Below are 24,790 nucleotides of genomic sequence, written 5' to 3'. Positions count from 1 at the left end.
TCTCGTTAAGTACAAAAGATGACTTAGAAATTAATTTAATTTCTTAAATTATTATTTAATTAATTTTAGTTAAATAATTGAAGTTCGAACCAAAAATTAAATTAATTAGTCATCATAGATTTATTGAATAAGATAATTAAATATATTTTCTTATAGATTTTAGTATAGTAAAATTGTTATGATTTTAACAATTTAGAATTGAGTTGAGAAAACAATTTAATTAAATAAATAAATTGATCAAATAAATAATATTTTCGAAAATAGAAAACAGTATAATAGTTGAATAAATCCTGATAACACATATAACTAGATCTAATATATGGAAGACCCAATCAAGCCTTGTTACATACAAGGGGCGACAAATCCTAATATTTTTCTAAAGGTGTTGTCGCCCCTAACACTTCTACTTAAGGGTAGAAGTTGTGTTTTTTATTAAAATATTATTATTTAATTAGACTTTATTCGAACAGAACTCTTATATTATTTTTCTATAAATAAGAACTATGAGTTAAACCATTTACACAAATCGTTAGCATCGTTATTCTGTTAGAAAAAAGTGAAAATTTATTTTACAAAATAAATTCTATTTTATGTGAAAAACGCATAGTTTCTGGTTATGGAAAGAATCAACTTTCCCACTAAAAGTTAATAAAGTTTCATTCTATAAGATTGGTTCGTGTTGTGTGAGTTCACTCTTAAAGCAATTCGTGATTTGAGAATAGCGAAGAAAATTGTTTGGCGGAAAGTTGAGATTGACTTAACCGCCTCATACAAAGAACAATGATTTATTGTTATAAATATCATAAAACTCAGTTTTAAAGAAAAAATTAAACTTCCACTATGCCTAAAAACACTATTTTCTAAATAGATTTTTTTAACAATTGATATCAGAGTTGGGTTGTACCATGTTTATAGTATAAAACGATCTCAATTTTTTTCTCTTTCTCTCATTGTTTGATTAAATGAAGATGAGAAGTGACATTCTTAAATTGTATACATGTTTTGGATTATTATGTATGAGGATGAATGTATGGATTATTTATATTATGTTATAAAATGATTTTATCGAAGATGGTGATTCCTAGAAACTAGATTGGATGTAATATTGGTTTTCGTAAATTTTGGGTTTGAAATTAAATCGTGGACTATCATCTCCACGCATGTTTATTTTAATTTTTATTTCTTGTAAAAATTAGAAAAATTCATGTGAGCCAAAAACGGACTAGGAATTTTTGTAACATAAATTTTCTGGCGGAAATCGAAGAAGTGAGGTCACTGACAACGTGAACAAAACCGAAATCAAAATTGAATGAGACAACACAAACTCTATAGGAACCAACGGTGGTTGTTGGCAATGAGCCGATTGGCGGTGGCCAACAGCGATGACCCAACAGTGGATCCCATTTTAGTTAAATTTAGTTGTCAGGTTTTGGGACTATTTTTTTGGGAGAACATGTTAATTTAAGTTTTTTTTTGATATTTTTAAAAAACCCACCAGATACTTGATTTTCCCCCAAAAGATCCCAAAAAATGCTTTGGGAAAAATATTATAATTTTTATTATTTTATTTTTTTCTTTAGAATAGAATCATGAAAACTTTTAACTGATCAAAGTTAATTTAATTTTACAATTTTATAGCATGCTATATGAGAATGATATGAGATCAAATTTGCATGTTCATGCGTATATAATATAAGCATACCATATGGTTTTGGAAAGAGAATGTCACTTGTACTTGTCCTTGCATACTTAACCATTCATGATTGAAACTAGAATAAAAACCTTACATGTTCTTAAAACATTGAGTGAAAGAAAATTTCTAAATAAGACCTATAACCTCTATCAATGGTCTTTGTGTGAATATGTGATAATACTTTGAGCAGATTTTACCCATGTCACACCCCATAATAAGTATTATCAAGTGGACTTCACCGGGGAAGATGACTAGTCCTATATTTTACTCATTAGATTGTCCCAAGATGACTCATATAGAGTACATATTTATGGTGAGTGTTGAGTTGATAGTTATACACCTAAGATTATTTTAGTTAAGTAATTTCCTACGAAACTCTACTTAAGTTAGAATAATAGTCAAATGTGAAATGATTATTAATATGTGATCAGGGGTAAAGTCATAACAAATTTTTAGGAGGGCAAATGAAATTTTAATTTTTATAGTTTATATATTTATAATTTTTTAAGAATTAAATCGAATTTTTATAATTTTAAGGGAAGTGAAAGTATAATTTTACCTTTACTAATTTAAAATTTTAAAAGGTCTAAATGGCAATTTTTCATTTTAGGGGGGGTTGGCAACGAATTCGCCTATGTATGTGATATCTAATGTGTTTGGATTCACATTTTAATTGGATGAGAATTCATATTCCTACTAGTTAGTTAAGATTTATCACACAGTGACTTAATCCAACAGGTGTTGGAATTATTGTTACAATAGACTTACAAATGTTTTCAATGTTTAATGTAAGACACATGCATCGTCTAAATGCACAATATGTTAAATTTTTTTCGAATATTTGCTTAATTACAAAGATAATTTTCAGTTCGAAAATGATACCAACTCTCTTAATGTATATTCTTACTGAGAACAAATTGATCGGAAAGACTTATAAAGACTAAAACAAAAATCTCAGCATAGTAGAAAATGAAACTTAAATATTATTTTTGATAAATTATTTGGTTTGGACTTATTTAAAAATCTCAGCTTGACCCTGGTTTACTATTTTAATCACATTCGAAATTACAAAACTCCGATTTAGACCTATAATACATCGTTAAAAAAGGGTTAAAATATCTAACCATGCCAATTTAGTTCTTGTTGCCTAAAAATGTTGGAAAGATGCCAAAAATTACCTTGAAATCAGGGATACAAATATATCAAAAAACTAAAAATAATGCTTTAATTAAGGGGGTTTTTGTTTTTTCAACCTTTATATATACGAACTTTATCTTAATAATACACATTATTATGATTAAAATTAGATCTTGTAACATTCAGTATTTTTATATTTTTGTATTTTCTTCTCAACATGGGTTAACTTTTTCTACTCAAATCAATTTCGAAAATCTGTTTCTTCAAATTTGTGAGATATAATTAATTAATTTTATCTCTTTTAAGTATAAATATCTAGGTTTGATGAATATATACCTTATATTTGATAACTTAAAATATTTATGTATAAGCTACATTTGTGATTCATGTTACGTAGATATACAATTTACTCTAAATAAATCCCGTTTATGCAGATTTATTTATTAGAATTATGTTTCTCTAAATTATAGGATTATTTGTTAATAATATAAATAATTTCAATGAACTTTCTCTTAATTATCGAGAAAATAAGAAAAGATTAGTTGCTAAATATAATGTTGTTAACTATAATTAATTTATTAAAGAATATTTAACTCATCTTTGCATTAATTAATTAAATTCATTAATCAAAATTGAGGTTTGCTTTTATTTATATTTTCTTAATTTTTTATTTGTGATATTTCTTTCGGAGATTTTAACTTTAATTTCAATTTTTCATTTCAATCTCTTTTTTTATTTTCATTGTACTTGCTTTCATTAAAAAAATAAAATTATTACCAATCACTATATATTCAATCTTAATCACTGTTATATACCAATTTTATATTTTTAGAAAAATTTTATTTTTGTTATTTTAACACCCACCAGGCGAACATTTGGGCAAGCCTCGGTAGTGGACCTAGACCCGAAGCGGCTTGCTCCTGTTGAGCCACTTAGGTACTTCATTGTGTCTTGCATTTCAAAAATAAAATTTATATTATTATTATTATTATCAATTTTTGAGAGATAGATGTATTTTTATATCTTTTTAATTTTTTATAATTTCTGTAATAGTTTTAATTATTTTTATGATAATTTTAAAATTTTATTATTATTTCCATCAATCATTATCAATATTTATTAATAGTTAAATCAATTGATGATAATTTTATTAACGAAAAAACTTAATTAATTTTATTTTTAACATTCAACACTCAAATTAGGTGCTTTCTTTAAAGGGTTGTCAATTTTTTTATATATTAAGAGCTTTCTAAACCCTTTTGCTTTTATATAAACATTAGATTTTCTTTTTGATATTGGGAAAATATTTGTTACGATATTATATAGAGGATGTAAACTGTCATGGGGTTATTATTTGTTTTTAATTTAATAAAAATAATATATTAAATGTAAAAATATTAAAATAATAATTAAGTAGTTTTCAGAAGCTGATTTTGTTCTCCTTACTTTGATTGCCCAACCTTCATAAACCTAAATTTAAAGAAAGAGTTACTATGTAATAACGGTGATTCAGTGGCAACTATGGAAAACATGGCAATATTTAATAACGGTGCCGATGATGCAGGTTATAATGCTTTGAAAGAGTTACTCTATTGGAAGCCAAGTTCTTCCTTATCTCTTTTCTCCAAATTGGTGATTTACTTTTGCCGTAGATTAGAGCTTCGAGCAAGGTAGTTCCCACACACAGAAAGGCTAAAATATAGCTACAACCATTGAAGAACTTATGAAGTGGAAAAATATTATGGAAAATGAAGGTGAAATGATTGATGAGATGTAAATCATCCAAGTCAACTTTCTAATAAAAAACTGTTTTTAAATATATTGGATTAAATCCCCATTATTGTTGCAGTTGAAATTTGTTTTCTAAAGATGTTTTAGAAAAAAATACTTTTTAAAAGTGTGGTTAAAAATATTGTGGAAAAGTGTGATTGTGCATTTTTAATGTTATCCATTGTTATCGAAAATTGTAATTGAAAATTAAGATATCCTTTTTAGACATGATAGTGAAAAGTTAAAAATAATTTAAATTACCAATTGAGTCTTAACTCGATTAGCATGAATATTATTGTTAATGCAAATGATGTGGATTCGAATGTGTTGAAGCGTATTATTCTCCTATTTATGAGTTGAGGAAGAACTATAGATAGTTTTAGATATTATCTCAAAAACAAAACATATATAATCGAACCTATAATAAAATTATTAAAAAATATTTAAATTATATAATATTTAAATAATTTTAATATAATGGCACATGAAGTATAAATTTAAATACCTTTTAATTAATTAATATAAATTATTTATAAAATTAATAATACTTAAAATATTTTAAAATTTTAAATATAATAATAAATTATATTTAAATAATTTAATAAAACAATACATGAAATATTTAAATAATTTAATATAATAGTACATAAAATATAAATTAATCTAATTTTTATATATATTTTAAATAGTTAATACAAAAAGATTTTTTTATATAATTTTCACTTCCAAACACAAAATTAAAAATTATCTAAATCCCCAACTTTTGCTTTGACTTAAAAATCAGATATTCTTCATTACTTCTGCAATTAAAAAACATTTTTAAAACTCCAAAATGCAATGAAGCACTTGCCATAAGTTCTGTTTTCCACGCTATATAGTAATTTATTAATCTCCATCCTTTATCAAGAAAATCATTGATATTTGAAGAACTTTTTTTCACTACCATAAATGTTTTATATTTGACGTATCAATTCAGCTAGCATGATCATTTATTCATATTTTGTACATACCCAGCTTAAAAAGTCATAGTATATTTCTTCAGTATATATATATATATATTGATAGCAATATAATTCTCTATTCCAAAATTACCAATAAGATATATACATATTTAACGCTAACAATTAACCCGATGAGAAACCAGGCTACCACACTAGTAAATATTCCAAATAAACCGACTTAAATTACAAAAATGAACCTCTGTCCAAGACCCGAGCCGGGTTTTTTCGGCTTTATTTCGTTCCAAACTTTGCTTAAAAATATACAACAAGAATACATAACCTTGACTCCCTTGATCAATCACCTTTGGTTTTCGACCAGATAAAACAACCCAAATTAACCTTTCATTAACACATGAATTTAATTAACTACTCTTTACATGCATAATTTAATGTCTCAGAAAAAATATTACCATCAATATTTGCCTATTTTATTCGAAATTAATGGAATTATAATATAGTATCCAATTATCAGCACTTCAAGATGATGAATCTGGCTTTAATTCAAAAGCTATCTTAGTTCCATTCGGATTTGCAATTATGAGTATATACATCTGATAAACACAATTTAAATATATATATATATATATATATATGCATATATGTGAAGGATCATACACTATACTCAGTTCGTGTATATATCAGATTAAAATATCAAATGCGATTACTTTTACGGGGAAAAAATATCCTTGAACTTCCATACTTAAAAGTAAACTCATTATTTAGCAGAAAGTGTTACTCAAGATTACATTAGACATCATTACTCTTTGTATTATAAACAGTGACATTTTGAAGATACACAAACCTCAATTGCACTCAATTTAAGAAACAGGAATCCAGAAACTATTAGATATACATATCAATTTGTTATAAAGACCAAAAAAATCAATTTATGAAAGTGAAACTTTAAGTAGTGATTCCAAGGCTATGTACCTGTTTATTCTATCTTTTCTAGCACTTCCAACCTGGCTTTTCTTTTCCAACCTTTCATTGAAGCAACAAGGTTTATCAATCCCACAATTTGATTCTTGCTGTATTCCTGCAATGTAAAAGTATTTTTCAGGTTTCTAAGTTATACAAATAGCAGATAAAGTGTGAATGAAAATGAAATGTTAGCACAGAAGACTTCTTACAGGATGAGCTCGTGCCCAGTGTACATATTCAGTTTCAGGGAGATAATAAGCCTGACAAGAGCAAACATGGAGAGTGCAATTAATTTTGACTGATTTTCTGAATCGACCATGTTAGCTATGCAGTTACCTTGATGAAAGTTTCAACGATCTGTAACTTTGGCTTCACATTCAAGGAGACAAAGTGTTGCAAGCCATTGATTAAAACCTGAAAGAAAAAGGTTTCAGTCCCTAAAATTGATGAAGATGAAAAGAAGGCATGGGAACTACATACCAAATTCTTGTCAAAACTTAAATCATCACCTGAAGGTCTAATGACATGAGAGCTCGTCCTTCATCAGTACATCTTTTCACTCGTGATAGACCTTCAATAAGAATTTCTGCAATAATTTCAAGCCCATAGTCCAAGAGAAGGTCGTGAACCTAACTCACAGAAAACAAAGTTAGAGTTTAATGTTAGGTCATTTCACATTTCTGATAATTGCTGTGTATTCTTTCATCAAAAAGCAAAGACATGATAACCAAGTAGATTCATGAAAAATAATAACATTTATTCTATGTTACTCAAACTCCAATATGAGTGTCAGATATGAGTATGCATCCGATATAGGTGTGTTCATTTTTTTTCCAAGTCTTTTCATGTATTTGGAGGATCTTTAGAAGATCACATTGCCATACCCATACAAAGAATGTGTCAGACATGAATGTTAATGCAAACAAGAAAAGAAGAGTTAAGACTAATGTAGCCTTTATGTTCCACTATGGCAACCGCAAAGGAAGCAAATTCACATTCTATTATGGTCACCATTATCATTGTCCAATCTGGTTATAATGTTTTCTTCTCTTTCTTCCTCCCTTAACATTTGTAATTTTAGTTCCCAGTCCTGATTATCATATTAGGATGATAACCAAAAACCTAGTACTATTAACTAATTCGCAAACTAGATCATTTCCAACATGAATGGTTCCTTCAAGAGCAGTTAATCAAGTGGCAATGAAAAGCAATAGGCAAACAATTTTATAATTCAATAATTCTGTTATTTTGGTGAATTTAACAGGAAGGTGGATGATGTTACCTCCTTGTGAATTCCCCCATGAGCGAGCCTTGTTTTATAGTGCTTAAATTCTCCTAACAACAAATCCACATACCTATTCATTGAACAACTCATGTCAGAGACCACATCAAATGGTGATCAAGGATCTATTAAAGCAAAGATAATGGCAAGAATCTATGGGAAACTATGAGATAACAAAACTGAAAAAAAAAAAAAAAAAAAAACAAAATGAAAGCAATGACTTGTAATGAAAGAATATGATCCTGAGAGAACATACCCATTGTGCTCCATCCCAAGGTCTTTCAGTTCCCATTTTGCATTAGCAATTCGATCAACATACCTGCCAGGAAATTCCAGCTCTTTAGGAGAAAAGTCCAGACAAAAGCAATTTTGTACAACTAGCAGCAATGTACTGCGCCAGCCTATAAATATTATTAAATACCTCACTGAAAATGTTGATTCATTCTAGAATATCAGAAGTCCAACAGCTAAAGCAAAGGTTCACTTAATTGGTTACAAAAATCAAAATCATGCGACATAATATTACTTGGGTTGGCATGAGAAACTAAATTCTAGTATATTATCCCACGTCAACCACAGACTGAAATTATAGTCATAAACCTTGATCGATTTTCAGATAGACTGCAAATTCAGCATTTGTGTTTACCCATTGCATTTGTGTTTACTCTCCTTCCCATTTCTCACAACTCAGCATTTTGGACACAACAGTTTAAGAACGTTTCAACTCTATTTATTTATCTTTTTACCTCAGATTATGTTCCTTAGAGGTGGCAATCAGACGGATTTAAGTCAAGTTATTTCAGGCTCAAGTTTTTTCAAGTTTTACCGGGTTTGTGTTTTTTGTGTTTGAATTGTTTCAAGTTCAGGTTAAGTTCAAGTTTATTTTATATTAGATGTAATTATTATACATAACTTTACTGTTTACATCTCAATATAAATTATTAGATTATTATTTTAAGTAAACTTTAGTTGTAATATAATATTTTTAATTATATTTTTATTAAAATCAATATTTGTTATTTTATATTTGTTAGCATCAAAATGATATTAACATTAATTTGTTATATAAAATCAATTGCTTTAAATAATTTTATTATAAAGATATGTATACTAAATTCATTTAAAATATTTGATAAGATAAACTTGATTCCCGAATAATACATTATCTTTTATATTATTATTCATTATGAAATAAGAAACTTTTAGAAAATAAAACAAGTTTTTATACATTTGTAAAATGCAAAAGGATTATCCTTACGAGAAAAATATAAGTTGGCATTCAACTTTTATTATTAAAAATGTTACCATGTGAAGTAATCTAAAAGTTTGATATGATATAATACTAAATAATAATATATATATAATAATCATTTAAAAGTAAATGATACTTTCATATATTAATATTTGATTACATAAATTATATGTTTTAAATATAAAACTTTAGAAACAAACTTTTTAACTTAAAAAATTATTTATCTCAACTAATAAAAATTCAAACCCTATTTTTTCATTCGATAACACAAAGGTATATTGATGAAGTAATTACTAAATTAAATTAAATGATATGTGCTAAATTTTTTAAAATCTAGACATTCATGATAGTTTTATAGTTTTATTATATAAATGAACAAATCTTAACAATTTACTAGCAATGTTTGGTATTATGTTTTTTATTAAATTATTCACAACAAATGTTTACCATAAATTTTAAATCATTTTCATTATTGCTTTATTATATGAATCTTAATATATATTTTAGAATAATAAAACCCCTAAATAACTTTTCTATCCCTCTCCCACGGGCAACTATATTTATTTTTTAATTTGTTTTTTATACTCCCACCCACTAAGTCAACTTCTTAACTTGCTATAAGATGCATGTTTTACCGTTCATCTTTATTGATTTAATCATTGTTTTACATACATGTATGTCCTTACGTTTAATTTAATTTGTGAATCATGAAATTAGAATTCGAGCTTGAGGTTTTTCTTTAGTGTTCTTATTTCTTAGATTGTATTGTTTTATCTTTTCCCTTAAAAAGTATTTATTGTAATTTTTAGTTTTTATACTATATGTTTTTACCAATACTTAGGGCAGGAGATACAGATACTGCTTTATAAAATACAAATATTTCTTATATTTAAATCATTTAAAATAAAAATTAAACGCGGTCCAATGCAAATTTATATTTCAAGAATCAAAAGCTAAAATAATACTGCTGAATGCTAAGACAAGAAGTTAAAGAGAGCAAACTCAAAAATTAGGTACTAAAGGCATAAAGCTTTTCTGTTTCTAAATGGTAGTGGTAATCCCACTTTCTTAAAAATTACTATTTCATCATATATAAAATATATTAAAATTTTTATTCAAAAAATATATATTAAAATTTAATTTTCAATAATTTATTTAAAATATTAGAATAAAATTAATTATTATTTTTTATAAAAAAGTTAATTAAAATTTTGATTATTTTATTTTTAGTATTAAATTCACGTTCAGGGTTTTTGGGTTTAGTGTTTTTGGGCTTGAGCTTTTTTAAGCTTGGACTTTTTTTAGTTCAGTCCGTTTCAATCTCGGGCCATTTTGGGTACCGGTTATTTCGTGTTCGGGTTTTTCTAGGTTTGGCTTTTTAACATTTTGGTCAAATTGAGTTTGGACATGTTGTGGCTCGATTATTTTCGGGTCAGGAATTCAGGCTCAGGTTCGTTTTGCCATCTCTAATCTTCCTTGGTACAATCAATTTGGAATGGACTTCAGTTGCAAAAAAAGACTACTGCAGCAATTTGGACATTACAAGTTTAAATGAAGAAATTAATCCTAAAATCAGTCCTAGCATTCACAAGGCAATACACGTGCATACATGGATATCAACTTCTAAAATCATAAGAAACAAAGGATTATCTCTTTTGCTCCTTGCTTTTTTATTGCATTTTCATTCAAATTTTACCATAGAGCAAAAGCCAAGTCACAGATCAAAATGCGGAAATTTCTAATATTATCATGTAATCAATCTTAATGATTCATAGAAGTAAGATTATGGTTTTTCTTTTCCATGAAAGTCTATGATCTGTCAGAAGAGATTTTAGCTTTTGTTCATATGCACTCTTTTGGTTGTTTTTTGGCTTCTACAAGAGAAACCAATCGTGGTTGTCCATCAAAAGAGATATTTAATGATCTTACCCGTTAATGTGGAGCAGTACTCTTGCGGTTGTCCTATGTATGTGTTCTGTAAGATCTGGAACAGAATCCACCTGACAATAGAAAGTAACTTAATGGAAGAATATCAGAATACATAAAATTCAACATATACATATAATTAGATCCAGTTGATTAGACAACTAAACTAACTTGGAAAACCAATAATGAATTTCACTAATGTATTAAACAAAGGGAAACTTATTTGATACGATCATCATAGGTATCTAGCGGAAGATGGTGTCAAAACCCTTCAAGAGCCTATATTTTCATAATTTACAGATTCCCACAACTAATTGTTCAAAGAATCTGGCTTGGTTGGTTGGAGTTACTATTCACATATTTTTATCATACATTGCACCGAAGAATGATTTCACTGAATTCAATATGTATGAAGTACAAAACAAATGCTTGAATATATTACAATGTGTTCAATATGTTCAATAAAGTTCAATCAAACTAATATAAGCCAGCAAAATGGGAAATTAAATTTCTTTTATCAAGCTTTGCATCCTTTAGCTCTTTCAGTGGCATTTACTTTTGCATTCTACTTGGATCAGTTATATGGGTAAGCTTGTACCTGTTTGTATGTTAATTCTTCTATTAGGTCTTTACCCTTTAATTATTTCCATTTCACTCTTGGTTGACCGACTATGACCAGCATTTTGACTTTTTGGACAGAACACAATGTATGAATAAAGAGAAATGATTAAACTTTGCACTTTTTGATAACTTATAGTACTCCAGGTCACCAATACTCCATTACTGACCTCACAAAGTCACTTAGAAGATTCAGTAAAGTGATCCCCATTCTTGTCTAGACGTACAAAGTACTTGCTTTTTTATGGAAGGCATAACTAAAATCTTGATCGCTTACAGCATTGACCATTTATTTAATAAAACTCATCTTTTTTGAAATACCTCATTACACAAATCAGGACAGTCTTGAAATACCTTTTCTTATTGCTAGTATTTTTCAGTTCCACTTAATGTGGATTCACAGTGGCCCTATATTGTCAATTAATAACTATTCTGGTCTTATTCAGACAAAAACCATAATGTACGTCAACATAAATCACTCGAGTTTTGAATTTCCTTAACCCACATGATTGAAAATAAGAAACATACCACGTGTTCAAAGAAATCTTCAACTATAGCTGTATTACTCTTAAGCAGCAATGATTGGAGATGAGTTCTAGATCTATGCAATATACGAGAAACAAGGGCTAAAGTATCAGCACCAGCACATCTTTCCTGCAACATACAGGTCATGTTATTTACAGGGACATATATTTCTAAATGCTTCATTCCAGTATCAAGAACAAAATACAAAGAAAGGAACCTTAGTTTGAAGTAATCTATGAATTGGAAACAGTATGTATTTTTATGCATTCAATGTATTCTTTTTGTAGAGTCAGTGCATAGCATTTTTATGAAAATTATTGCATCAATAAACGAAATTCTTTTCTAGTTCTTAGTTAATATCACATTAATACATCTACCCAAATAATACAGAAGGTGAAAAAAGAACAAGAGAATCAGCTAACCATAAGCAGTTCTGCCCATCCAATCCAGGGAAGAACAGGAATTTCAGGAAGATGCATATCAATATCATCCTATCAATCAGTAGATACCTTATACAAAGAAATTTACTTTATACCTTTAGACCAAATGACATGCCTGCTGCATGACCAAAATTTGAACTTTGAGGAGCAGTACGTGTCACATCTGCATGTGCAGATGTAGATGATAAGGATCCTGATGGACTTTTGATCCACTGATCACAATCCGCTGTTATTCTTGATAAGGCTCTCTTTAACCGATCTAGGATTACGCACAAAAGAACAAATGTATAAATGAGTAATGAACACATAACTGAAAGAGATATTAATAGACAAATGCATTTCTATCATGTATTCACAAAAATTTAACTTACAAGTAAGAGAGTCGGCCTTTCCACTTGAACCCGTGTTTTGCTGACCAAAGGCTTCAAATAAATAATAGAAAAACATCTCAAATAACTGGCATATGCCCTGCAATATTATATTGAATCAGGAAGACTAATTTAAAGGGGAAAAGAAAAATCAGTATTCGGATCGAATTCAGCAGTTAAAGAAGTAAAGCTTAGGAAAAGAAAGGTTAACCAGAATCAGACCTTAAAAAACTCAACATTTACTATTTCAAGTTTCTGCATCAACCTTGCATATTTATCCATTGACCTAATGTTTAAAAATTAGAAAACAGCTCAATTGTATTCACATAAAGAACATAATCAGCATTCAGCAATTAATAGCAAGATTCATACTTTTTTTTATCTGTATAGCACTAACCTTAGAAGACAAACAGATGATCCAGTTTGTGCTGTAAACTCATCATTACTGAAATGCAAAGAGCGACTTCTTGGAAAGTTGGGTTTTGATATTCGACTAGGGAGTTGGCTATCTTCATCAATAAAGTCAGCAAGTAAATCCTCATTTTCCTCTTCTGATATAGAATTGGAGCAGTTGATACGATCTACATCACCATTGCAGGAAGAGACAATATCAACATGAAGATTATGAACATTTCCCTCGTATCCACCAGAGGTTGCTCCACTAAGCGGGGTGCAATCATTAGCTTCTTTGGCACTACCACTTAGTTTTAGCAAAAATGGATTTCCATTTCTAACCCAAGGAGAAAATCCACTCTTCTTGGCAACTCTGTCAATTTTTTTTGCTGATTTGTCAGTGTGAAGCACCCTAGGCTTAGAAGAGTTACCATCAGATGCAGCAATAAAAGGTACCCCGTCACCTACTAGACCAGCAAAATTAATTATTTGCATCATCTCCGGTGGCAATATAAGCCAAGTTTCCTTCTCTAAAACCATTTTAAGTGCCTGAAAAGGAAACAAGAAATAAGCTCCTGCCTGTTTCAACTGTTAGGATAATATGACAGATGGAAATAAATTGATTGCAGAAATAAATTAGCAACAATTCCCAATATTGTTGGTGCCATAAATGGAAGTGTCAGCATTCTGCAACAGCAAGATATGCCTACAGACAAAACAGTGTTATAACATGCTATATGCAAGAATAAACATGCAAGCACTGACATCAGCCCCACAATACCAGTGCTCCATGTTTCACTTTTTATTCACAGTTTAATATAAATTGGTGCAAATGATTCCCAAATCAATAGTTACTACAAGCAATATTGCCCGTAAGAAGAGGCCTGAAAATCTGTCAATATTATCTGTGTAATACTAACAATGCAAACAAGAATTTATGATTTCTAAGTGCTGGTTTGTGCTTTCTGGTCTTTCGACTTTGCTTTGGATTTCTCTGGTGGCATGTTGTTACTGTGTAGAGTGCTTCCTATTTCTGTAGTTTTGATTTTACTGTTTTTATTCCCAATTTTCGTCTTCAGAGCATGAGTCTCTTGTTTTGACATCAAATCTTGTAATGCTGTAATATCGGGCTGTGCTTCTACCATGAATAAAGTGAGTTGCTCTACTTTTCAAGAAGAAAAATAATGAAGCCCATGATTAGAAACAACTTAACGATAGCCACACCCTGCCTCCGAAGAAAGCCTGAACTTTAAATCCCTCCACACCTAAAACCAATAACAAAAAGAACAATAACCATGAAGAAGAATAAGTGTAAAGTCCGACTTACAGATATATTTTGCTGATGAAATGCTGAAAAATAGTTTTCACAAACACCCTTCAATTTCTTCCTGAATTCAACTACCTCAACTCCACAGAAGGCTTCCCCAGCCAAGATGAATGTGTTAAGATCTTCATAATTTTTCAAAAATTGATGTATGCTTGTAGAAGCAGCAGAAGAAGAAAGCAGTACTAGTACCCGGCTAGTTGTAAGTTGCCAAAGATTCTTCCGTCCCCTCAGCAGGGTTTGTGATACAACAGCTATGGCTTCTTTCCTTAGATGATACCATGGAGATCCACTGCTTGATGTCGCACCATCACCATTTCTACCCTCAGAAACTGGTTGATGGGATTCTACATTTCCATAATAAGTCCCTTCAGAGATATCAGCTGAGGAAGTGGATCTTGTAGACTCCTCTAAGGAAGATGAACCTGGTGTCCTGTCTACAGATTCAGAGGGGGAAAGAGCAGTTAACCCATTGGAATTGCAGGGGTTTTCAGAAACTGAATCACTGTGATCAACCTCTATAGCATTTACAAAAAGATACTACCTTCCATCAATTTGGCATTTGTTGATGGGCACTCTAAAGCCTGCAACAAAAAAAAAAATTAAAAAAAAAATTCAAAATGGAAGAAATCAAAAGATAGAACCCCCACAAACAGGAAAGAAAGCAGGAACAAACAAAAGGCCCTAGAATTACCACAGAAGATTTCATATAAGTCCACATAGATTCACACACTTATATACCATATATTATAATAGATTTATACTGATGTCTCAACAGAAACTATACAAAAAGAGAAAACCATGTAAGCCAAAGCAGGGAACTCCATAACTCCCACACTAACTTAGCTCTTCCATATAAATTAATATAAAGCAGCTAGATTTCCAGGTCTTAGATACTCTATAATGTCCACTAAAATTCTTTTTCCATATTTCCCAAAGCTAACTAAGGGGAAAAGAAAATTCCATAAATTTCACAAGAAGAAATAGTTGGATGCAACAGGAGTTTTTAAGCAGAAATAGTCACTAGCACTAAAACAACAACAAATATTCTACATAAACAAATGCAAAAGAGGAAGGATTCAAGTTGACCTCATTCTCCAGCTGAAAGCTCGTGATTTCATGATAAGAACAAATCAATTTGAACAAGACAGCTAGTGTTTTTAATAAACACTGCCTAAACTTAGATTCAGGTATCTGAAGGCATAGATCACTGTAGGTGAGTCTGGAGTCAAATCAAAACGTAAGTTAGAAATCATGGCAAAATATCAAGACATAATTGATACAAAATTACTTAAGTTTAGAAAGCATACCTACTATTTTGCAAATGTGCATCTTGATCCTGAAAAAGTTAATAAATCAATCAAGTTCTTCTATCATAAGACAGTGAAAAAAATAAGTATCATAAGGTGAAAAAGGCAAAGAGGACACAAAGAAGACCAAGGAGAATTTTCCAAGAAAACGACCTATGCAAAAGTGAGAAGCAGAGGAAGACTCAAACAAGAAATTTATGATTAGTTCTCTCTTTTATTAATGGTTTCCTGTCCATAATGATCAGCCAGTGAATCGAGATTCCTTCTCCTTGGAAAAGACTGCTAGTTTATGCATGGAACTCTACACGTTATCATCCAAATCACTAAATTTGAATTTGTATCAATATAATTACCTAGAGAAGGCACTATGTAACCTCAGCATCCTTTCTCAAGTAGTGCATCATGTACATTAATAGATTGTAAGGGAGAAGGCCTCAAATCTAGAATTTCACATCACATACTTATCACCATGTACGTTAAAATAATTTTCTAGAGTATGGTTGTAAACAAAACTGAGGTACCATATGTATTTTCCCAGAATCTACTATCTGTATTGCCAAAACATTAATATGACATCATACCTCATGAACAATACTCTTCAAAACAGAGTGAGTTTCTGAGATAACTTCTTGCATGAAAAAACTTTGCATCTTTTCAGCAAGACCAGAGACATCTCCTAGCAAAGCATATGCGTCAACCACCTGAAGCAAAACAGACACACTAACCTCAATTTTGAAAGAATAAATAATGAAAACACTATAATATGCAGTTTCCCTCAAAAGAGTGAGAAAAATGTAAATAAACTTGACAAGGCCTAACATGTAGACTACAGGAATGAGAAGATTTATGCTAATTGCAAAACAACCCAAAAAGCCAATCCAGATGAGAAAGAAGGAGAGTTGAATATTTTGGCGAAGAAAAAAATATAATACTATATAACAATTTAACAATTTCTAAAATTGATTAACCCAAGCATGTGTCATAGGCAAAGAATGACTAGCTCAGCAACTACAATAAAAACTTCTATTATCAATAAAAATAATGCAATTATCTATCAGTGAAAACTAAATATCCTTGATCTGAGTTCCAGCAATGACTATAGAGCAAAGGAGTTTCTAATGCGCATACAAACTAAATAGAAAACTTGGATTAGTCTCCATGTAAGTAAGAGAAAACACAAAAGCACTAGACCAGCAGAAAATCAAAAAGGAAGCAGGTCGCAGCAGTATCTTCACCGGTAAAAAAATATCCAAACAAAGTTGTGACAGTTCTCATGCTCAAAGTATCAAGCATCAGTAGCCGATCTTCTAATCTGCGTCATTAGCATTCCATGCATACAAACAAAATATAGTCGTACAAAGGTGCAAAAATGATGCATCATCCATTTTATCAAGCATATTGACCATAAATTGAACTTGTCTAAAAACGCTTGAGACAAATAAAATAATTTGGCGGCAGGGAATAAAAACTGACAGTTAAATAGCCTTCTTCTTTAAACTCCTGGCACACTCCTAACAAGAGTGAATCCAGCTTTTGAAGAGCTCTTCCTAGCCAAAACTGCATTAATAATTAAAATAGTTAAAAAGCTTACTTAAGGTTTTAATCCATAATTGGGTATGAGCAAGGAATAAGAACGAACAAGAATTTGGTCCACAACAATAAGATGCAGCATCACAACTTAACAAATAGCTTTCATATACTCTTAATATATATAGAAACAGAAACTAAGAGAGGGAGACAGAAAGATAAATACCTTTTGATAAAAATTATGTAAGAACTACATAACAAAAAGTTAATACTCACCTCAACACCATTGCTCATCTCTTGTATAACTGAGAGCTCTGAGAAACTATCAAGTACTTGTAGATACTCGGATAGTACTTGAAATGCCTGTGCAGTAACTTATACTAAGTGAATTCTTTTAGAGTGATAGAAAATAATTAAGATAAAGAACATTGAAGGGAAAAACTGAAGAATCAAAGGCAATGAAACTTATGTTACCGCTTACTGGCACAAACTACCTTGCAGTAATTATTTTCCTGAACAAGGGATTCAAGAGATACTTGCATGTCCCGTGCATGAAGAAGTTCAGCCAATACTAGAAGCAAGTCCTGTAATGAGAACCATGAAGAATATTAAAACATTATTCTTTTTTCCCAGAGAGCCAAAAAGGAAGGAATACATAGTCACAGTCAAAGAGAGGCATTGGTAAGGCGTGTATAAGAGAGGTTCACCATAAGAGCTTGCTTCTTCTTAGAATCAGTATTCACAACAAGGTCCCTTGAAACCTCATTCATCGATGAGGTTAGATGCCTCCTTCCATTCTACAAACACCATAATGCAAACTCTAATTAGCTACAGATCCAGTAGCAGCATAACAGCTGTACTGGTAATATCAACTGTAGTTATCAGAAACACCAGGAACAGGGAAACAAACAGAAAAAATAAGCAGACATTTCTCCAGAAGTGGTTCTTTAACAACCATACATAGGGGTGTTCAGGGTTCAGTTAAAACCGAATTAACTGACTGAACCGATCTAATCTAGTTAATTGGTCAGTGGCCGAATTTAGTTCAGTTGGAAGTTGGTTAATGATTTTTTGAAATTTCAGTTATCAGTTAATTTGGTTCGAAATCGGGTAATTAACCGAATTAAATAATATATATTATATATAATATATTTTTTATATTAGCAATGTATTTTTTGAACTATTATTTTTATATTAATCGAAATAAATAATATATATTATATATATTATATTTTTTTTAACTATTAAAGAAAAAGAAAATGACCATTAGCAATGTATTTTTTTTATATGTTTTATACTTATTTTAACCAAAATACAAAAACATATAAATTTCGGTTAATTTGGTTAACCGACCGAATTAACCGAAATATTTCGGTTTGGTTAATGTATTTGAAAAAAATTTTGGTTCAGTTAACAGTTAAAGATTTTTACATTTCAGATAATTCGGTTAATAGTAATTCGGTTTGGTTAATAACTGAACCAATCGTTTGAACACCCTTAACCGTACATGAATACTACAATGCATATGCTTACCATGCAGATGATATTTGCAACCTTCAAGTCTCTCTCCAATTCCCTGACCAAATTCATACCCTTCACTGGCCAAAAGCAAGTATCAAAACCTCACTTAAAGAAAGACAAAATGAATTCTGAACTTCTGATAAACCACCAACATAGGACACACAATAACTAAAATTTAAGATAGAATAAAAAATCTTAAACACTTCCAGCCCCTCCTCCAAAGCAATAGTTAAATTAAAAAATTGCCCCCTTAACTAAAGAAAGAACCAAAAGACAACCAAATCAACCACTCTGTATAACCCCACAGATATCAGATATGTATAAATTATATATCGTAATACAAACATCAATGAAACCAAAACTGTAATGCATCATGCCAAGTTAAACTTACAAATAAGCACACTAATGTTTCAATCTTTACTGAGTAATTAGCAACATGGGGCCAACATTAGTGACTCCTAATTTGGCATTGTTGTTGCAGTTGAAAAAAGTATGGGTTGGGAAAAGTGAGTTTAAAAATATCAATTGACAACTTCATTCAAAGATGCAAAAATACATGCCTTTTATTTTAACCTTGCAATTGCAGTGCAAATGTGAGAAATCTCATTAGAAAACTTACCCATTACTTCATGATGCTCCATGACACGATGGGATAACTGTTCTGCTACTATGTCCAGTTGTGCTAATCTAAGAGTGGCCTACAAAAGAGATGGAGATGCATGACCAAATAGATCAACTTAATGAAAATTCCAGAGAGGAAGCTGTCTCATAGCAATCCATTATGAACTCCCAGAAACAGTAACATTCAACAGAATACATAACCTCCCTCTCCAACCTTTTGCCAAATCCTCATTTAACAACTAATTACCTATTTTTTCAAAAAAAAAAAAACACTAGTCAGCTAATGCTCAAACAGGTGAAATTAATCAGCCATATTTAACATAAGTAGAAGTTTATAAATTTAGTAATAAAAAAGAAAAAAAATTATCAAACGGCTAACAAGGTATACATTAAAGCTCCATGGATAGCTACTTTCATCTGGAGCCTTCCTTTTTTTTTTTTATGGTTTCAATCTGAACTCTCATTAGTGAAGTTTGATGAAACCTTGATGATGGAGAAAGGGCCTGGTACTGGATTGATTTGTGCAAAAGACCATATCAACTAGCAGCACATAATCATTGAATTCATGGAAAGGGCATAATTCAAGAAAATAAAAGTAACTATGGAAACACAAATGTCACCAAAGCCATGATGAACACTATACATCTCCATTGTTATAGCCTTAAGAGAATCAAACAAGTTTCTCTTGAAATGCTTGAAAAGTAAAATTAGGGATAGGAAAGAAAAGGTTATGCACAGATTACAAGGAATAAATCGTAAACATGTTTAGCTTACTGGAATACTGTCCACCCCAGGATCTTTGCTCCTCACTGCTTAGTCAAACTCAGGCAATACCAAAAAAGAAGCCCAGTGATAACTCAGGCAACACCTTTTGTCATTATCACAAGACCTCATGATCAAATGCCCAAATACTAATCAGTTATTAGCGTGTTCACACACGTAACAATGAGCAAAGAACTGTTTATGGACAACGAAACAAGTTACAGAAAGCAATGGGATTATGACTCATAAAGGTTAACTATTCATGAAGAGAGTAAGCAAACTAATTTCATATGCATAACTTATAATATGCACTATAAATCAATATAAAAAATGAAAAAAAAAAAAAACATTTGCTCGAGGCAAAACAAAAAATTTAGGTGATCTGAACATTCACAGCAGTTGACCAATATTCATTGGATCAAAATCACCAAGAAAGGAACACATAAAGCATTGAAACTCTTGACATTCACACAACATAAAATAGTTGAAGTGCCAAACGGACAAACGCTATTTAAGTCATTCTTTTCACCTTTTTTAACACTCTGATCAGTGAATCCAGAGAATATTAGTAGAATAGGAAATAGTCTAATTCAAAAAGAAAATTAAAAGAAAATAAATAAATCAAAATAATACCTGTTTCTCAAAATGTTCTAGATCAATTTCTTCAGAAGGAATATTCTCCAGGATGTGTTTTATTGGATCAAACTCCTGCCATAGATAGACTTTTTTAATACAATTTGACCATATTTAAAATCAAATTTAAAAAAATAGAGGGAAACAAATTGAAGAAACATAAAAAAAAAATTCACCATGCTTGAGTAGAAAAGAAATAAATAAATTAAACAGAAACTAGTTGTTCCATTTTTTATTCCTTTCAAACTATCTCTTATATGCTTCCAATGAACTATGGTTGCAGTTGCTCCTTCCCTTCACCCCTACCCCCTTCCTCTCTGTATTCAAAATCTCTTATCCAACAAGAAATGGAAAAGCAAGAACCCACCAGCAATATCATAACAGTATCTTTCATGTCCTTTCCCGCTATGCATTCAAAGCATATACTTTCAGCATATGACTACTATGGAGAGAAGAAATAGAGCAATAAAGAAATACTAAAAAAATAAAACTTGAAACAACAAAAATTGCAACCATAATAACTCCTTAGTATTCAGCTAATAAAACTAACAGAAGCTGAAATTATAAACATACAGCTTCACTGGTTTTGCATTGCACTATCAAGGATCAACAGTGGTTCTGAAATGAAAATTAATGCCTATGTAACTATTCATAAATATCCAAGAAATACCTCTTCATAGAAGTCTTCCTCCAGCTCCTCAACTACTTGACTTTGAGGTCTGCTTCCATATATTGACCTCAGTTCTTCGGAAGCCGAGGGAAAACTATATCTCTGATGAGGTGGCAATCCTGCAAGGGCACGAGCAATAGCAGCTGCTGCTGCAGCTCGGGCTGGAACCTACATAAGATAATATAGGACTTATGAAATTACAACTCATTTGAGTTAAGATTGCTTGTGAGCATGACAATAAGAACTATTAACTAACATCTAAAAACCGTGACTAACATATAAATCACAAAACCAGCAAGTTTATTAAACATAAAAGAATCATAACTAGTTCTATCACTGTTTGTTTGTTTGTTTTCCTTGGAGACCGTTCAGAAATTACTTTTGCTACTTATATTTTGCCTCAAAAATAAATAAAAAAATTGTATGCGCAGAGATATAAAAAGTAAATAATGCCTTTGAAGATTTTTTTTTTTTAAATTTCTTTTAAACAAAACGCATGATTTTACTTTTATAGTGGACAATTATATTAGAGTTCAAGGTTGCATTTTAGTCATATGTTCAGTTTACATGCATTATTTTTTGCTTCGTGGCATTTGATGTTACCCTTAATAGCAAAATTCTAAGAAAAAAGGGAAGTAGTAAAAGTAACAACCAAACAAAGCCTGAGTCGTTTAGAATGCAGCACTTATAGCAAGTCCAGCAACTAAACTAACTTTCACTTCAGTCAAATTAATTTAATTTCAGAAAAATAACACTAATTTATGACAGCTATCAAACTTCTTAAAACTAATCAAAATGCAGCGGAATAAACCTCAACAAAGACTTGATAATCAAACTCAAGAATCAAAATATCAAAAGATTCAATAAACCTTGAGCTACATTGCTTACCTCGGGGCGGTCAGAAGAAGAAACGGAAGGCAAGAGACCAAGCGATCGGGCGGAACGTACGGAGCTGAGGAATTTTTCCCCCACATTGGATAAATCCATTCCACCGCCTTGAAATAATAAAAACGGGACCAAGAAGAAAAACCTAGAGCTCTCAAATCCAGCGTCGCTTAAATCGCCAATGCCGGCATTCAACAGAATAGGATTGCCGAAAACGCTGCCGAAGGGGAACAGATTCGGCTGCGGCTGCGGCTGCTGCATTTCATTTCAACTCCAGATCGAGAACAAACATCACCGCCTCGCAATGACTTTTCTTTTCTTCTATAGAGATCTGCTTTCTTTTTTGGGATCGGATGGGAAGTGAAGGAGGTTTTAGGAACCGAGTAAGATTAGATTTGATTTTGGTTTTGGTTTTGGTTTTGGTTTACTTTTTGGGGGGTTAGGGACTGTTTGGTTGAAATTTCGCGGTGAAAAATAGTGAGCAGTTGAGTTTTGAAGCTCCAACGGAAGGAACGGTCAGAGAGTTATTGGAGTTTTATGCAATAAGCCAATGAGAAGTGTCACAGGGTTTGACTTCCAGGACAAACGTCCTTATTTTCCTTGCACCTTGTTTGCCTTCTACTTTTACAATTCTCCCATTTCTATTTTTGAGTTTTATTTCTACGTAACATATTCATCCTGTATTTTTAACTCTATTTCAAATCTCTACTTTTAAATTTATTATTTGGATGATCAAAGTTGTCACATAATTTGTTTTTTTCAATTGATTTGTTTCAAAAATAATTATAATAATTAAAAATATATTAAAAAATAGAGATAACTAATTCAACTATCTTTCACTAATTTTTTAATTCGATCTATATATCAATTCATGAGTCAATTAATATAATCCTTATTCTAAATCGATGCTTTAACTAATTCTCAACTTAATCAATCTAGTTCAGTTTTAAAATATGATTTCATAAGCTAAAATATATATTATTCTAATAGTCTTATTTAGAAAGTATTATAATTTCATATTTGTTTTCAAGAAATAGATGTGATTTTTATTTTAATTTTCTTGATAAAATAAAAATCAAAAGGAAAATGTGTTTGGTTGAATTTTTTAAATAAAAATATGTGAAAATTAACTAATAATATGTTTTCATTTTTTTACTTAATATGTTTTGTAAAATTGAAAAAAATGAAAAGTTTTCTTTAACTTTAAATTTAATAAAGTTTTCTTTAACTTTAAATTTAATTAATAAAAATATTTTTTCAAACAAATTTTAATTATCAAATCTTGAACACTGGTTCATGGCTTCAAGCCCGTGTAAGAATTTATTTTATTTTATTTCAGGTAAACTACGTAGTTAGTCACTCAAACTTCAAAAGTTTTCATTTTAGGTACCAAAAAAATAGGTTTGTGAAATGCACACTCACGTTCAAAGTTTGTTCATTTTGATCACTCCAGTTAAAATTGCAAATAAGAATATTACATGGCATTCAAGCTATTTTTAAATTTTTCACCTAAGATATTAATATCCACCTTATTATTTTGCATTCAAATTATTTATTTTTATTTTAGTCACTAAAGTATTCCCTTTTTTAACCAAACAAATTGTAGCTTTTTGGTTTTTTCAAAAAAAAAAAATTGTAGCTTTTTGGTAGTCTTCAGTTGCAAATATAAACTAGTAAAACACCCCTTAAAACCTTTATTAGAGATATTAAGTTGGGATTTCATCCTAATCTCTCCAATTTTGAAAATATGGTGTCAAAAATCTTTCAAAATTATTGTTTGGAAGCTTAAACAGGGGCCTAGTGATGTTGATGCCTTCACATGTTCACCATAGTGGTCTTTCCTTCTTCCTTCAAACCCAAAATCGCAAGTTAAAGCCCTTTATCATTTTAACACTCCCCTCTACAGCCTTGCAAGAAAGATAGAGCTAAATGAATCTCTATGTGTTTTCCCTTATTGATTTTAATATGGGAGGCAACAGTTAATAGCCAGTAACAGTCAACTACATTTGAATTTATGTTAATGTATGTTTGTTTCATTTTATTTTCCTATTAAAATGTTGTTTTTTGGTTAGCTTAGAATGTAACACCTTATACCCATTCCGTTCATCAGACTTAAGCTATAAGATATTACTACAGTTAACGACATTTAACACTTATGAATTCATCTTAAATATCCAATTAAACAACAAGCAATCAATAACATAAGTATAA

At 30.4% G+C, this 24,790-nt stretch overlaps 1 protein-coding gene across 2 annotated transcripts; it reads right to left on the bottom strand.

Moving 5' to 3' along the window:
• Nucleotides 1-6,266: 6,266 nt before the first annotated feature.
• LOC108455514 (uncharacterized) lies at nucleotides 6,267-23,210 on the bottom strand. Of its 2 annotated transcripts, XM_017754064.2 has the most exons (26): nucleotides 22,583-23,210; nucleotides 21,695-21,862; nucleotides 21,025-21,099; nucleotides 19,628-19,706; nucleotides 19,021-19,085; nucleotides 18,195-18,284; nucleotides 17,982-18,071; nucleotides 17,764-17,850; nucleotides 17,434-17,517; nucleotides 16,542-16,661; nucleotides 15,961-15,989; nucleotides 15,740-15,872; nucleotides 15,195-15,234; nucleotides 14,654-15,087; nucleotides 13,331-13,875; nucleotides 13,156-13,219; nucleotides 12,937-13,033; nucleotides 12,661-12,824; nucleotides 12,129-12,254; nucleotides 10,986-11,056; nucleotides 8,061-8,123; nucleotides 7,805-7,877; nucleotides 7,032-7,151; nucleotides 6,859-6,936; nucleotides 6,732-6,782; nucleotides 6,267-6,637 (listed from the first exon to the last, which is right to left on the bottom strand). In XM_017754064.2, exons 1-26 carry the CDS (start codon nucleotides 22,838-22,840, stop codon nucleotides 6,536-6,538), a joined length of 3,306 nt encoding a protein of 1,101 aa, XP_017609553.1. In that variant the 5' UTR covers nucleotides 22,841-23,210; the 3' UTR covers nucleotides 6,267-6,535. The 2 variants fall into 2 exon arrangements, with proteins under 2 accessions (XP_017609553.1, XP_017609558.1); XM_017754069.2 differs by lacking the exons at nucleotides 21,695-21,862; nucleotides 22,583-23,210 and having other exon boundaries at nucleotides 19,021-19,080; nucleotides 21,025-21,083.
• Nucleotides 23,211-24,790: the final 1,580 nt, after the last annotated feature.

Source organism: Gossypium arboreum, chromosome 7, assembly GCF_025698485.1.
Source record: "Gossypium arboreum isolate Shixiya-1 chromosome 7, ASM2569848v2, whole genome shotgun sequence".
NCBI lineage: Eukaryota > Viridiplantae > Streptophyta > Magnoliopsida > Malvales > Malvaceae > Gossypium > Gossypium arboreum.
The sequence above is the reverse complement of the archived record's forward strand: the minus strand, read 5'-3'. Positions and strand labels throughout refer to the sequence as shown.